Here is a 14,990-nt window from a genome sequence, read left to right as displayed (position 1 = left end):
GCTGCAACTGTACAGGGTATTGGTGAGGCCGCACCTGGAGTACTGCGTGCAGTTTTGGTCACCTTACTTAAGGAAGGATATACTGGCTTTGGAGGGGGTACAGAGACGATTCACTAGGCTGGTTCCGGAGATGAGGGGGTTACCTTATGATGATAGATTGAGTAGACTGGGTCTTTACTCGTTGGAGTTCAGAAGGATGAGGGGTGATCTTATAGAAACATTTAAAATCATGAAAGGGATAGACAAGATAGAGGCAGAGAGGTTGTTTCCACTGGTCGGGGAGACTAGAACTAGGGGGCACAGCCTCAAAATACAGGGGAGCCAATTTAAAACTGAGTTGAGAAGGAATTTCTTCTCCCAGAGGGTTGTGAATCTGTGGAATTCTCTGCCCAAGGAAGCAGTTGAGGCTAGCTCATTGAATGTATTCAAGTCACAGAGAGATAGATTTTTAACCAATAAGGGAATTAAGGGTTACGGGGAGCGGGCGGGTAAGTGGAGCTGATTCCACGGCCAGATCAGCCATGATCTTATTGAATGGCGGAGCAGGCTCGAGGGGCTAGATGGCCTACTCCTGTTCCCAATTCTTATGTTCTTATGTTCTGTCCAAATCACCCTGCAGCCTCTTAGCATCCCCCTCACAGCTCACACCGCCACCCAGTTTAGTGTCATCTGCAAACTTGGATATTACATTTGTGAAGCGCCTTGGCATGTATTACTATGTTAAAGACACTATATAAATACATATAGTTGTTGTAGGCCAACGGTCTCAAATAGGTTTCCCATGAGCCCATTTTGTGTTTCTAGAGCCTACAGCCCAGTACCACTAAATTATTTTCGCACTGATTAAATGAACACAACTCATTGGAGTATAAAATGTTGTGGAAGCTGGGACACTGGGACAGTGTAGAGGGAGCTTTACTCTGTATCTAACCCCGTGCTGTACCTGCCCTAGGAGTGTTTGATGGGACAGTGTAGAGGGAGCTTTACTCTGTATCTAACCCAGTGCTGTCCCTGCCCTGGGAGTGTTTGATGGGACAGTGTAGAGGGAGCTTTACTCTGTATCTAACCCTGTGCTGTACCTGCCCTGGGGGTGTTTGATGGGACAGTGTAGAGGGAGCTTTACTCTGTATCTAACCCGTGCTGTACCTGCCCTGGGAGTGTTTGATGGGACAGTGTAGAGGGAGCTTTACTCTGTATCTAACCCTGTGCTGTACCTGCCCTGGGGGTGTTTGATGGGACAGTGTAGAGGGAGCTTTACTCTGTATCTAACCCCATGCTGTACCTGCCCTGGGAGTGTTTGATGGGACAGTGTAGAGGGAGCTTTACTCTGTATCGAACCCGTGCTGTACCTGCCCTGGGGGTGTTTGATGGGACAGTGTAGAGGGAGCTTTACTCTGTATCTAACCCCATGCTGTACCTGCCCTGGGAGTGTTTGATGGGACAGTGTAGAGGGAGCTTTACTCTGTATCTAACCCGTGCCGCCCCTCACATTGCTTCGCAAAAAATTCACAATGAAAATAAACTTGAAAGGAATTGCAAAGAAAATTCCCCCGACAGATTCAAAAATAAATGGAACTGTCTGGACCGGAAGGAAAAGTTTGCGCCCCAGGTCAGTCTTTTTGTGAATGATGAACACATGGCAGTTGTTAGCGATCTTCACAGAAATGCCTCGCATTCTGTGGGGCCACGAAGGGGCTGCCTGAGCAAAATCTCTGTTGCACCGTGACCGAGACTTTAATGGAGCTCGGAGATTTACAAGGCATTTAGTGCTGGCTGCTGAGGGCACTGGAATGTTTCTGTTACCGGTCTCAGTCCCAACTCTTCCTCACATCATTCGAAAAATGCCCCAATTCAGCTGAAGCAGTGGAGAGAGTGAGGGGGTAGACGGAGAGGGGGAGGGGAAGGGAGGACAGGACGCGGAGGAAGAGGGATGGGGCACGAACTTAAAATTAGAGCCAGGTCGTTCAGGGGTGATGTGAGGAAACACTGCTTCACACATACAGAACCCCCTCCCTCCCCCCCCAAAAGGCTATGGATGCTGGGGGTGGGTGTGTCAAATGTTCACGTCCGCGATCGAGGTGTGTTGCTCCGGTGGGCTCACCAGCTGTTGAGAGGCACTAAGCCGGAGGCAACGGCAGAGTCACCGCAGAGACCCAGAGAATCAGGAGCACAGAGAGAAACCATGGAATCGGCCAACAGAGGTCCATTGTGACTGCGTCAGCTGGTTGGGAAAGCAATCCCGATTACTCCCAGTCCCCCGGTCTTACACCACAGTGCTGCAATTTGCTCCCCTTCAAATACTTATCCAATTCCCTTTCCCAATTCATAACTAAGATTGCCTGTTTCCACCTCCATAACATCGCCCGTCTCCACCCTTCCCTCAGCTCATCCGCTGCTGAAGCCCTCATCCATGCCTTTGTTACCTCTAGACTTGACTATTCCAAAGCACTCCTGGCTGGCCTCCCACATTTTACACTATGTAAACTAAAGGTGATCCAAAACTCGGCTACCCTGTGTCCTAACTCGCATCGAGTCCCACTCACTCATCACCCCCTGTGCTCACTGCCCCATGTCCTAACTCGCACCAATCCCACTCACCCATCACCCCCTGTGCTCACTGCCCTGTGTCCTAACTCACACTGAGTCCCACTCACCCATCACCCCCTGTGCTCACTGCCCTGTGTCCTAACTCACACTGAGTCCCACTCACTCATCACCCCCTATGCTCACTGCCCTGTGTCCTAACTCACAGAGTCCCACTCACTCATCACCCCCTGTGCTCACTGCCCTGTGTCCTAACTCGCACCAAGTCCCACTCACCCATCACCCCCTGTGCTCACTGACCAACACTGGCTTCTGGTTAAGCAACGCTTCGATTTCAAAATTCTCATCCTTGTTTACAAATCCCTCGATGGCCCTCGCCCCCTCCCTATCTCTGTAATCTCCTTCAGTCTCACAATCCTATGCCCCCCCCAGGATATATGCGCTCCTCCAATTCTGCCCTCTTGAGCATCTTGGATTATAATCGCTCAACTATCGGTGGCCGTGCCTTCAGCTGCCTGGGCCTCAAGCTCTGGAACTCCCTGCCTAAACCTCTAACTCTCCTTTAAGACACTCCTTAAAACCTACCTCTTTGACCAAGCTTTTGGTCACCTGTCATAATTTCTTATGGCTATATAAACAGAAGATGTTGCTGCTGAAAGTGACTATTGAATCTGCTCCCACTGTTCTTTCAGGCAGCGCGTTCCCGATCACAACTCGCTGGATAATGAAATCTCTCACCCCCCCCCCCCCGCCACACCTCCCCTGCCCGGCCCGACTCGCTTGCTAATGATCTGACATTTGCGTCCTCTGTTTACCGACCCTCCTGGAAATAGTTTCTCCTTATTTATTCCATCAAATCTCCTCTTAACCTTCTCTGCTCCAAGGAGAACAACCCCAGCTTCTCCAGTCTATCCCCGTCACTGAAGTCCCTCATCCCTGGAACCATTCTGGTCAATCTCCTCTGCAACAACTTGATATCCTCCAGAATTGGACACAATACCCCAGCTGGGGCCTAACCAGATTAAACAAAAAGTGCAAGTGGCATCTGCCAGGAAAGTGTTGGAGAACGCATCGCGAAACATTCCCCGAATACTTTGGTAATTGATGCAAATCTGAAAGAGGCTCCAACCGCAAGCAAACACCCACAGTACCCACATCAACCACTGCCGAGAAAGAAAGGCTTGCATTTATATAGCGCCTTTCTCGACCACCGGACATCTCAAAGTGCTTTACAGCCAATGAAGTACTTTTGGAGTGTAGTCACTGTGGTAATGTGGGAAATGCGGCAGCTAATTTGCGCACAGCATCATCATCATAGGCAGTCCCTCGGAATCGAGGAAGACTTGCTTCCACTCTTAGAATGAGTTCTCAGGTGGCTGAACAGTCCAATACGAGAGCCACAGTCCCTGTCACAGGGACAGACGGTGGTTGAGGGAAGGGGAGGGTGGGACTGGTTTGCCGCACGCTCCTTCCGCTGCCTGCGCTTGGTTTCTGCATGCTCTCGGCGACGAGACTCGAGGTGCTCAGCGCCCTCCTGGATGCACTTCCTCCACTTAGGGCGGTCTTTGGCCAGGGACTCCCAGGTGTCGGTGGGGATGTTGCACTTTATCAGGGAGGCTTTGAGGGTGTCCTTGTAACGTTTCCTCTGCCCACCTTTGGCTCGTTTGCCGCAAAGGAGTTCCGAGTAGAGCGCTTGCTTTGGGAGTCTCGTGTCTGGCATGCGGACAATGTGGCCCTGCCCAGCGGAGCTGATCGAGTGTGGTCAGTGCTTCAATGCTGGGGATGTTGGTCAGATCGAGGACGCTAATGTTGGTGCGCCTGTCCTCCCAGGAGATTAGCAGGATCTTGCAGAGACAAGCTCCCACAAACAGCAATGTGATAATGACCGGATAATCTGTATTTGTTATGTTGATTTGTGGATAAATATTGGCCCCAGGACACCTGGGATAACTCCCCTGCTCTTCTTTGAAATAGTGGCCGTGGGAACTTTTATGTCCACCTGAGAGAGCAGACAGGGCCTCGGTTTAACATCTAAACCGAAAGACGGCACCTCCGACAGTGCGGCACTCCCTCAGCACTGCACTGCACTGGGAGTGTGGGCCTAGAGTTTTGTGCTCAAGTCCCTGGAGTGGGACTTGAACCCACAACCTTCTGACTCAGAGACGAGAGTGCTGCCCACTGACACAAGTTTGGCATCTCCGAGTTTCTGAATTAACTGTGCATTGGCTCCTCCTCTTTCTGTGCTTGGTGTTTGCGCTATGGGCCTCAGTTTCTCAGAAGCAAGTCTTCCTCGATTCCGAGGGATTGCCAATGATGATATGGGACTCGGTTTCTCAGCATTTTAATAAAAAAACAATTAATTTTTAAAAAAGTGGAATGGAAACTCTGACAAAGAAACCAGAGCAGCAGGTTCAATAAATCACGTGTCACCACTTTTAGTAATTAGGAGGATGAATCACCCAATTCTCAACAATGCTGGGAGGACAATAAATGGATTGAAACCTCAACAACAAAAAACAGAATCGACAATAAAAAACCAAACATTTTTGGGCACTTTAACAACTCCCTTCCCCCCCGGTTTCCTTGAAGCTCCAGGTTGAAAGCTGGCGACTGAATTGTGCCTCAGTGCTTTGCGATTGGAAGTGAGGGGTCAGGGGGAAAGGAAGGGTAAACGTTTAATTCTCTTCCACTTCTCCTCTCCCCACATTAAAACTTAATGTTTAGTCACAACAGGCCGCTCTTTGTATTCTTTCCCAGCCCCAGGGCACCCAGTTCAGAAAAATATCGCAATTATAAAGAGGAATTCAAATGCCCGAGCCAGAACACGATTCTCAGTTAAGAGCAGATGCATCGTCTAAACCGGCAAGGGAAAAAACACCCAAAATCAACATCACATCCCGTCAAAGCCAGAGAGAGGGACATATTTAGTGTGAGAGATCATAAGAACATAAGAAATAGGAGCAGGAGTCGGCCATTCGGCCCCTCGATCCTGCTCCACCATTCAATACGATCATGGCTGATCCGATCTTGGGCTCAGCTCCACTTCCCCGCCCGCTCCCCGTAACCCTTCACTCCCTTATCGCTTAAAAATCTGTCTATCTCCACCTTAAATATATTCAAAAGTCATGCCAGACACGAGATTCCCAAAGCAAGTGCTCTACTCGGAACTCCTACACAGCAAGCGAGCCAAAGGTGGGCAGAGGCACCGTTACAGGGACACCCTCAAAGCCTCACTGATAAAGTGCAACATCCCCACTGATACCTGGGAGTCCCTGGCCAAAGACCGCCCTAAGTGGTGGAGGTGCATCTGGGAGGGCACTGAGCACCTCGAGTCTCATCGCCGAGAGCATGCAGAAACCAAGCGCAGGCAGCGGAAGGAGCGTGCGGCAAACCTGTCCCACCCTCCCCTTCCCTCAACCACTGTCTGTCCCACCTGTGACAGGGACTGTGGTTCTCGTATTGGACTGTTCAGTCACCTGAGAACTCACTTTGAGTGGAACCAAGTCTTCCTCGATTCCGAGGGACTGCCTCTGATGATGATTCAATGTCCCAGCCTCCACAGCTCTCTGGGGCAGAGAATTCCAAAGATTCACAACCCTCAGAGAAGAAATTCCTCCTCATCTCAGTTTTAAATGGGCGACCCCTTATTCTGAAACTATGCCCCCTCGTTCTAGATTCCCCGACGAGGGGAAACATCCTCTTTGCATCCACCATGGTTCAGTGGGTAGCTCTCTCTCACGAGTCAGAAAGTTCAAGCCCCACACCAGAGAGTCTTGGGCACGTAATCCAAGCTGACACTCCCAGTGCAGTGCTGAGGGAGTGCTGCACTGTCGGAGGCGCCGTCTTTCGGATGAAATGTTAAAGCAAGTCTGGCCCTCTCGCGATGGATGCAAAAGATCCCACGGCCACTCTTTCGAAGAGTAAGGGGGAGTTCTCCCCGGTGTTCTGGCCAATATTTATCCCTCAACCAACACCCGAAAGGATTAGTGGGTCATTTATTTCATTGCTGTTTGTGGGCGCTTGCTGTGCGCACATTAACTGCCGTGTTTTCCTACATTACAACAGTGACAACATTTCAAAGAGCACTTCATTGGCTGTAAAGCGTTTTCGGACATCCTGAGGTGGTGAGATGCACTATAGTAATGCATGTTTTTCTTTCGAACTTTTTCTCAGGTGGTCGGGTGCTTTTAAACCGCACTGATGCCACAGACTCCTGCTGCATGGGTTCGCACTCACACACCAACACTACTGAAGACCAAAATCAGCTGTTCTGGAACTTCACAGGGGAAGCCACCCTGTGTTTTTTAAAACTCTGGACTAGAAATTCGATACTGCTCGCTGTGAGGCGGTGATGACGGCAGGCGATGTGTCCCGCCGTATATTCCGTTACATTGCCCCAAGAGTAGAGCGCTAAAGGGAGTGGACTCCTCCTCAGGCGCGCACGGAGCGATAGCGCAGGAGGCCCACTCAATTTTTGGCAAAAAATTCAACAAACCTCAGCCACACTTCCCCCACCACGGCAACAAATAAATAAAAAGTTGAAGGAGTGAAATTCCGGCACCGACCTCACACCCTGGGCGATATCGCTCCGGGATCGTCACTGGACCCACAGACGGGAGCCACTGTGGGCGGATAGACCAAATTTCGCAAACGCGGCGGTGCGCACTCGGTGACGTCACCGGGTGGGCGGGGCTAGCGAGCGCAACGCAAACGGCCAGGTGACGTTCGCGGCAGGCAGCGGCAGTGCGGCGCTCGGGCAGGAGGTGCTCAACGACCCCGTTAGTGCCCCATCTGCGATGCCAAACGGGTGGCCCGAGCCAACCAAATTTCTAGCCTCAAGGAATTTTAGTGCCAGGAGCTTGGTGACAGGCCGGGCTCAGTGGTCGTGCTCTTGTCCACGATTCAGAAGGTGGCGAGTTCAGGCCCCACTTATAGATTCATACAGCACAGGATGAGGCCACTCAGCCCATCCTGTCTGTTTAAGAGCGATCCAATTAGTCCAACTCCCCCCCCCCCTCGCTCTACAAATGTCTCCTACACTGCACATCGCAAAGTACTTCACTGGCTGTAAAGCGCTTCGGGACATCCGATGGTCATGAACGCTATATAAATGCAAGTCTTTTTTCTTAATGCTGGCTGGAGAGAGGTGGGAGGTTCGTTAGAAAAATGCTCATAGAATCATAGGCTCTCTCAGACAGGAGAAGGCATTCGGCCCATTGTGCCTGTGCTGGCTCTTTCGAAAAGCTATCCATTTAGTCGCACTCTCCCTCTGCTCTTTTTCCACAACCCCGCAAATTGTCCTCTTCAAGCACATGTCCAATTGCCTTTCGAAAGTTGCTCCGCGATCTGATTCCACCACCCTTGAAAGAGTGGTCCAATTTGTCCCACTCTCTCTTTCTCCCCCCCGCCCAGCTCTTTTCCCCCATTGCCCTACAAATGTTTTCCTTTCCAAGCATATATCCAACTCCCTTTTGAAAGTTACTATTGAATCTGCTTCCACCGCCCTTTCAGGCAGCGTGTTCCCGAGCGTTTGGCAGATGGGAAAATGTGAGGTTGACCACTTCGATAGCAAAAATAAAAAAGCAAAATGATTTAAATAGGGGAGAGATTAGAAAATACTGTGGTACAGAGGGTCCTTGTACAAAAGGTTAGTACGCAGGTACAGCAAGTGATCAGGAAAGCAAATGGAACGTTGGCCTTTATTGCAAGGGGGATAGAGTATAAAAGTAGGGAGGTCCTGCTCTAACTGTACAGGATATTGGTGAGACCACACCTGGAGTTCTGCGTACAGTTCGGGTCTCCTTATATAAGGAAGGATATACAGCGTACTTGCATTGGAGGCAGTTCAGAGAAGGTTCACCAGGTCGATTCCCGAGATGAAGGGGGGTTGAGCAGGTTGGGCCTATACTCATTGGAGTTTAGAAGATAGAGGTGATCTTATTGAAACGTGTAAGAATGTGAGGGGGCTTGACAAGGTAGATGCAGAGAAGATGTTTCCCCTCATGGGAGAATCTAGAACGAGGGGGCATAGTTTCAGAATAAGGGGTCGCCCATTTAAAACGGAAATGAGGAAGAATTTCTTCTCTCTGCGGGTCGTGAATCGTTGGAATTCTCTGCCCCAGAGAGCTGTGGAGGCTGGGTCATTGAATATATTTAAGGCGGAGATAGACAGATTTTTGAGCGATAAGGGAGTAAAGGGTTATGGCGAGCGGGCGGGGAAGTGGAGCTGAGTCCATGATCGGATCAGCCATGATCTTATTAAATGGCTGGGCAGGCTCAAGGGGCTGAATGGCCGACTCCTGCTCCAATTTCTTATGTTCTTAATCATTATAACTCTGTAAAAAAAAAAAAAAAAGTGCCTTCAACTCCCCTCTGGTTCCATTGCCAATCACTCGAAATTGGCTTCCTCGGGTCCGGCCCTCCTACCAGTTTCTCCTTATTTACTCTATTAAAACACCTCGATTTTAAATACTTCTATTACATCTCTCCATCTCCTTCTCTGCCCCCAGGAGAACCAGCCCAGCTTCTCCAGTCTCTTCACAAAACTCCAGTCCTGGAACCATTCCAGTAAATCTCCAGAGCAGCCTCTCCTAGGCCGTGACATCCTTCCCAACGTGGTCAGATGTGAACACCACACTGCAGCCGAAGACCAACCTGTGATTTACAAAAGGTTCAGCATAACTTTCTTGCTTTGGTACTCTATGCCTCTATTGATAAAAGCCCAGGATCTCATATAATTTTAAACACTTAGGCTAAATCTCTCCTTAACACTCCAGAACTACGCCTGCCCAATTTGGTCTCCCGATCTGGGCAATGTTGGAAAGGCTGGAAAGGAATGCTTGCCTTTATTAGCCGGTGCATAGAATACAAGAGCAGGGAGGTTATGCTTGAACTGTATAAAACACTGGTTAGGCCACAGCTGGAGTACTGCGTGCAGTTCTGGTCACCACATTACAGGAAGGATGTGATTGCACTGGAGAGGGTACAGAGGAGATTTACGAGGATGTTGCCTGGACTGGAGAATTTTAGCTATGGGGAAAGATTGGATAGGCTGGGGTTGTTTTCCTTGGAACAGAGAAGGCTGAGGGGAGACCTGATTGAGGTGTATAAAATTATGAGGGGCCTGGATAGACCTGTTTCCCTTAGCAGAGGGGTCAACAACCAGGAGGGCATAGATTTAAAGTAATTGGTAGAAGGATTAGAGGGGAGATAAGGAAACAGAGGGTGGTGGGGGTCTGGAACTCACGGCCTGAAAGGGGGGTAGAGGCAGAAACCCTCACCACATTTAAAAAGTACCTGGATGTGCACCTGAAGTGCCGTAACCTGCAGGGCTACGGACCGAGAGCTGGAAAGTGGGATTAGACTGGGTAGCTCTTTGTCGGCCGGTGCGGACACGATGGGCCGAAATGGCCTCCTTCCGTGCTGTAAATTTCTATCATGTTATGATTTATTGCCCATCCCTAGTTGCCCCGAGGCAGTGATCCAGCTCTTTGAATGAAACGCTAGTGGTGAAGGGGCGTGGAGTAAGGAATTCTCGGATACTGACCCAGAGGTAATGAAGGAATGGTGCACATGTCCAAGTCAGGATGGTGTGTCACTTGGAGGGAACGGTGCCCTCAACGTGTACCTGCTCTCAGTGGGAGAGGTTGCAGAGCAGGAATCTGCTTTCCAGGTCAGCTACTTCAACACAACCTGTCGAGCGTAGATATCACAGCCGCAGTACTTACTGTGTGAGTCCAGGAATGTTGTCTCTGGAACTTCCGTACACTCGGCAAGATTTGTAGATTTTCTTCAGAGCCTTGTTCCCGCCACTGTGATCCCTAGAGAAACAAGGAGACGAATGGGAGAGAGGGAGAGGGAAATGTAGGGTGGGAAAAGAGGGAGGAATGGCGGGGGGGGGGGGGGGGGAAAGAGAAGGGGAACGGGTGGGGGGTAGGGAGGGGGGAAAGAAAGGGGAATTGGGGGGGGGGGGGGGGAGAAGAGAGGGGGGATGAAGAGGAGAGGAGAACGGAGGGAAAGAGAGAGAGAAAAGAGGAAGAAAAGAAAAAAGAAAAAGGGAGGAAGAGAAAGTGAGGGGGAGAGAGACCGAGAAAGAGAGAAATCAATATTGAGGCAGAAGCTGACTGTGACCCACTCACTACAGTTATGAAGCAGGTTATCAGATTCCAGGGTTCATTACCAATAGTCTGTCACTTCCTCCAATGAGAACAGGCATCGCCGAATGTAGCGCAAACCCAAACAAGGTCTGACGTTTAACCCCAGTCTGGACAAAATTACCTCATCAACTGGGTCAGCGATTGAGGAACTACTGCACTCAGCAGCTGAGGGCGGGGTGGGGCCGTGGGGGTGGAGGGAATAGATCAAACAAGGCATCCAACTCTGGTCACGAGACATCAACCACTCGCTGGAAAATATGCCCGGCTCAGTTGTGATGCACTCTATAGTCAAATAGCTCATGAAGAGTCATCATGAGTTTCTTAAACGATAAGGGTATCCCCTTATTATGGGGAGTGGACAGGGAAGTGAAGCTGAGTCCATGATCGGATCAGCCATGATCTTATTGAATGGCCGACTCCTGCTCCTATTTCTTATGTTCTCATGATCATTATAGGCAGTCCCTCGGCATCGAGGAAGACTTGCTTCCACTCTAAAAATATGAGTCCTTAGGTGGCTGAACAGTCCAATACGGGAATTACAGTCTCTGTCACAGATGGGACAGACAGTGGTCGAGGGAAAGGGTGGGTGGGACTGGTTTGCCGCACGCTCCTTCCGCTGCCTGCGCTTGGTCTCTGCGATGTACAGTAGACACTGCAAGTTGCTGGAGAAATATCACCAACGATGTCTCTGCAAGATCCTACAAATCCCCCGGGAGGACAGACGCACCAACGTTAGCGTCCTCGACCAGGCCCAACATCCCCAGCATCGAAGCACTGACCACACTCGACCAGCTCCGCTGGGCGGGCCACATTGTTCACATGCCCAACACGAGACTCCCGAAGACTGAGCCACTGGGGTTACCTGGTACTTGTGGAACTGTACCTCAACGCAGGTCGTTGCCTTCAGGACAGGGTAGGGGAGATAAAATCACAGTATATAAAACATTTTTTTTTTTTTTAAAAAGTGACAGCTCTCAGCAGGCCGCAACTCACCAGTGCTTGTGTGTGGTGAGAATCGCTTCCAGAGTTGCACACTCCCGCTCAAGACATGCCTGAAAAATCAAAATAAAACAGGCGGAAACAACATACTGTATCGCTAGATTCTTCAGGGCACTATGTGTCACTCTTCCACTTTACATCCAGTATCAGCATCAAGCAACTGAGATAAAAGTTCCCTCGACACTGTCCCATCAAACACTCCCAGGGCAGGTACAACACGGGGTTAGATACAGAGTAAAGCTCCCTCTACACTGTCCCATCAAACAGTCCCAGGGCAGGTACAGCACGGGGTTAGATACAGAGTAAAGCTCCCTCTACACTGTCCCATCAAACACTCTCAGGGCAGGTACAGCACGGGGTTAGATACAGAGTAAAGCTCCCTCTACACTGTCCCATCAAACACTCCCAGGGCAGGTACAGCACGGGGTTAGATACAGAGTAAAGCTCCCTCTACACTGCCCCATCAAACACTCCCAGGGCAAGGTACAGCACGGGGTTAGATACAGAGTAAAGCTCCCTCTACACTGTCCCATCAAACAGTCCCAGGGCAGGTACAGCACGGGGTTAGATACAGAGTAAAGCTCCCTCTACACTGTCCCATCAAACACTCCCAGGGCAGGTACAGCACGGGGTTAGATACAGAGTAAAGCTCCCTCTACACTGTCCCATCAAACACTCCCAGGGCAGGTACAGCACGGGGTTAGATACAGAGTAAAGCTCCCTCTACACTGCCCCATCAAACACTCCCAGGGCAAGGTACAGCACGGGGTTAGATACAGAGTAAAGCTCCCTCTACACTGTCCCATCAAACAGTCCCAGGGCAGGTACAGCACGGGGTTAGATACAGAGTAAAGCTCCCTCTACACTGCCCCATCAAACACTCCCAGGGCAAGGTACAGCACGGGGTTAGATACAGAGTAAAGCTCCCTCTGCACTGTCCCAATAATCTGCTTCAATCCTGATGTCAGAAGAGGGCTTCCAACTGCATTATTCCGGTTCTCGCCTCAAGCAAGATTATCAATGAATGTGATCTGTGGGGCAGTGCGGTTCTGTAATCCCTGACCCACCTGGGATTGGACTGAACTTCACCAAAACATTTGGCACAGGACCCTCGCAGTCACCAAACATTGGGGATTTATTCCACCGCCTTGGCCTGGATTCCAACCCAGCCCCTCATGACCGAACGGCCAATGTCTAACCTACAGCAACCGTTCCTTGGGAATACCGTGTAGGGCACAGACACAGGACCAAGCAGTACGCTCCGTGTAGAGGGAGCGTATGACCAGCTCCTATCACACACAGGCAGTTCCATGCACCTCCCAGCAATAGAGGGCGCCACAGGCAAGCGCCCCGGGGCAGATATCTACCCCATGCACTGACCCAGGGAGGGTGTGTTGCATCACCCAGGGAGCCGGGGAGAAGCAGCAGCCATTTTGATCCGGAACATGTGCAGCTTACCTGGACAATTAGTGGATCGGAAGGGTCAACTACCACCGCAACGTTGGTGGCCATGTCGATGATCACGTAGCTGTAATTGTCTGTCAGTATCGGGACCGGCAGGATTTTTAAATCTGAACATCAAAAATGGACAGATTACTACAATGAAAGCAATGGTGAAGCCCTGGTATCACAGACAACCCCCTACACCCCTCCCCTATCCAACAGCTCCCACACCAACACTCCCCCCCCCATCTCAAATACCCCCGCCCCACCTCAGCTCTCCTTGACCCAACACTGGGGTACAGTAGTGGTGGGTACAGGTCTGTCACTATATAACACTGGGGTACAGTACTGGTGGGTACAGGTCTGTCACTGTATAACACTGGGGTACAGTACTGGTGGGTACAGGTCTGTCACTGTATAACACTGGGGTACAGTACTGGTGGGTACAGGTCTGTCACTGTATAACACTGGGGTACAGTACTGGTGGGTACAGGTCTGTCACTGTATAACACTGGGGTACAGTACTGGTGGGTACAGGTCTGTCACTGTACAACACTGGGGTACAGTACTGGTGGGTACAGGTCTGTCACTGTATAACACTGGGGTACAGTACTGGTGGGTACAGGTCTGTCACTGTATAACACGGGTACAGTACTGGTGGGTACAGGTCTGTCACTGTATAACACTGGGGTACAGTGCTGGTGGGTACAGGTCTGTCACTGTATAACACGGGTACAGTACTGGTGGGTACAGGTCTGTCACTGTATAACACGGGTACAGTACTGGTGGGTACAGGTCTGTCACTGTATAACATTGGGGTACAGTACTGGTGGGTACAGGTCTGTCACTGTATAACACGGGTACAGTACTGGTGGGTACAGGTCTGTCACTGTATAACACGGGTACAGTACTGGTGGGTACAGGTCTGTCACTGTATAACACGGGTACAGTACTGGTGGGTACAGGTCTGTCACTGTATAACACGGGTACAGTACTGGTGGGTACAGGTCTGTCACTGTATAACACGGGTACAGTACTGGTGGGTGCAGGTCTGTCACTGTATAACACTGGGGTACAGTACTGGTGGGTACAGGTCTGTCACTGTATAACACGGGTACAGTACTGGTGGGTACAGGTCTGTCACTGTATAACACTGGGGTACAGTACTGGTGGGTACAGGTCTGTCACTAATACTGGTGTACAGTACTGGTGGGTACAGGTCTGTCACTGTATAACACTGGGGTACAGTACTGGTGGGTACAGGTCTGTCACTGTATAACACTGGGGTACAGTACTGGTGGGTGCAGGTCTGTCACTAACACTGGTGTACAGTACTGGTGGGTACAGGTCTGTCACTGTATAATACTGGTGTACAGTACTGGTGGGTACAGGTCTGTCACTGTATAATACTGGTGTACAGTACTGGTGGGTACAGGTCTGTCACTGTATAACACTGGGGTACAGTACTGGTGGGTACAGGTCTGTCACTGTATAACACTGGGGTACAGTACTGGTTGGTACAGGTCTGTCACTGTATAACACTGGGGTACAGTACTGGTGGGTACAGGTCTGTCACTGTATAACACTGGGGTACAGTACTGGTGGGTACAGGTCTGTCACTGTATAACACTGGGGTAAATTAATCATAGAATTTTACAGCACAGAAGGAGGCCATTCGGCCCATCGTGTCCGCGCCGGCTGACAAAGAGTTATCCAGCCTAATCCCACTTTCCAGCTCTAGGTCTGTAGCCCTGTAGATTACGGCACTTCAGGTGCACATCCAAGTACTGTTTAAATGTGGTGAGGGTTTCTGCCTCTACCACCCTTTCAGGCTAAGAGTTCCAACCC

General features: G+C 50.4%; 1 protein-coding gene across 1 annotated transcript in view; it reads right to left on the bottom strand.

Moving 5' to 3' along the window:
• The window catches only part of pnkd (PNKD metallo-beta-lactamase domain containing), a 53,697-nt gene that overhangs the window by 17,596 nt on the left and 21,111 nt on the right, over positions 1-14,990 (bottom strand). The window contains exons 3-5 of the mRNA XM_070877001.1: positions 13,158-13,270; positions 11,694-11,752; positions 10,272-10,364 (exon numbers count right to left, since the gene is read on the bottom strand). Of these exons, the coding sequence (XP_070733102.1) occupies positions 10,272-10,364; positions 11,694-11,752; positions 13,158-13,270 (265 nt within the window). The remainder of the gene's footprint in view (positions 1-10,271; positions 10,365-11,693; positions 11,753-13,157; positions 13,271-14,990) is intronic.

Source organism: Pristiophorus japonicus, chromosome 3, assembly GCF_044704955.1.
Source record: "Pristiophorus japonicus isolate sPriJap1 chromosome 3, sPriJap1.hap1, whole genome shotgun sequence".
Lineage (NCBI taxonomy): Eukaryota > Metazoa > Chordata > Chondrichthyes > Pristiophoridae > Pristiophorus > Pristiophorus japonicus.
This window is presented reverse-complemented; position numbering and strand designations above follow the sequence as displayed.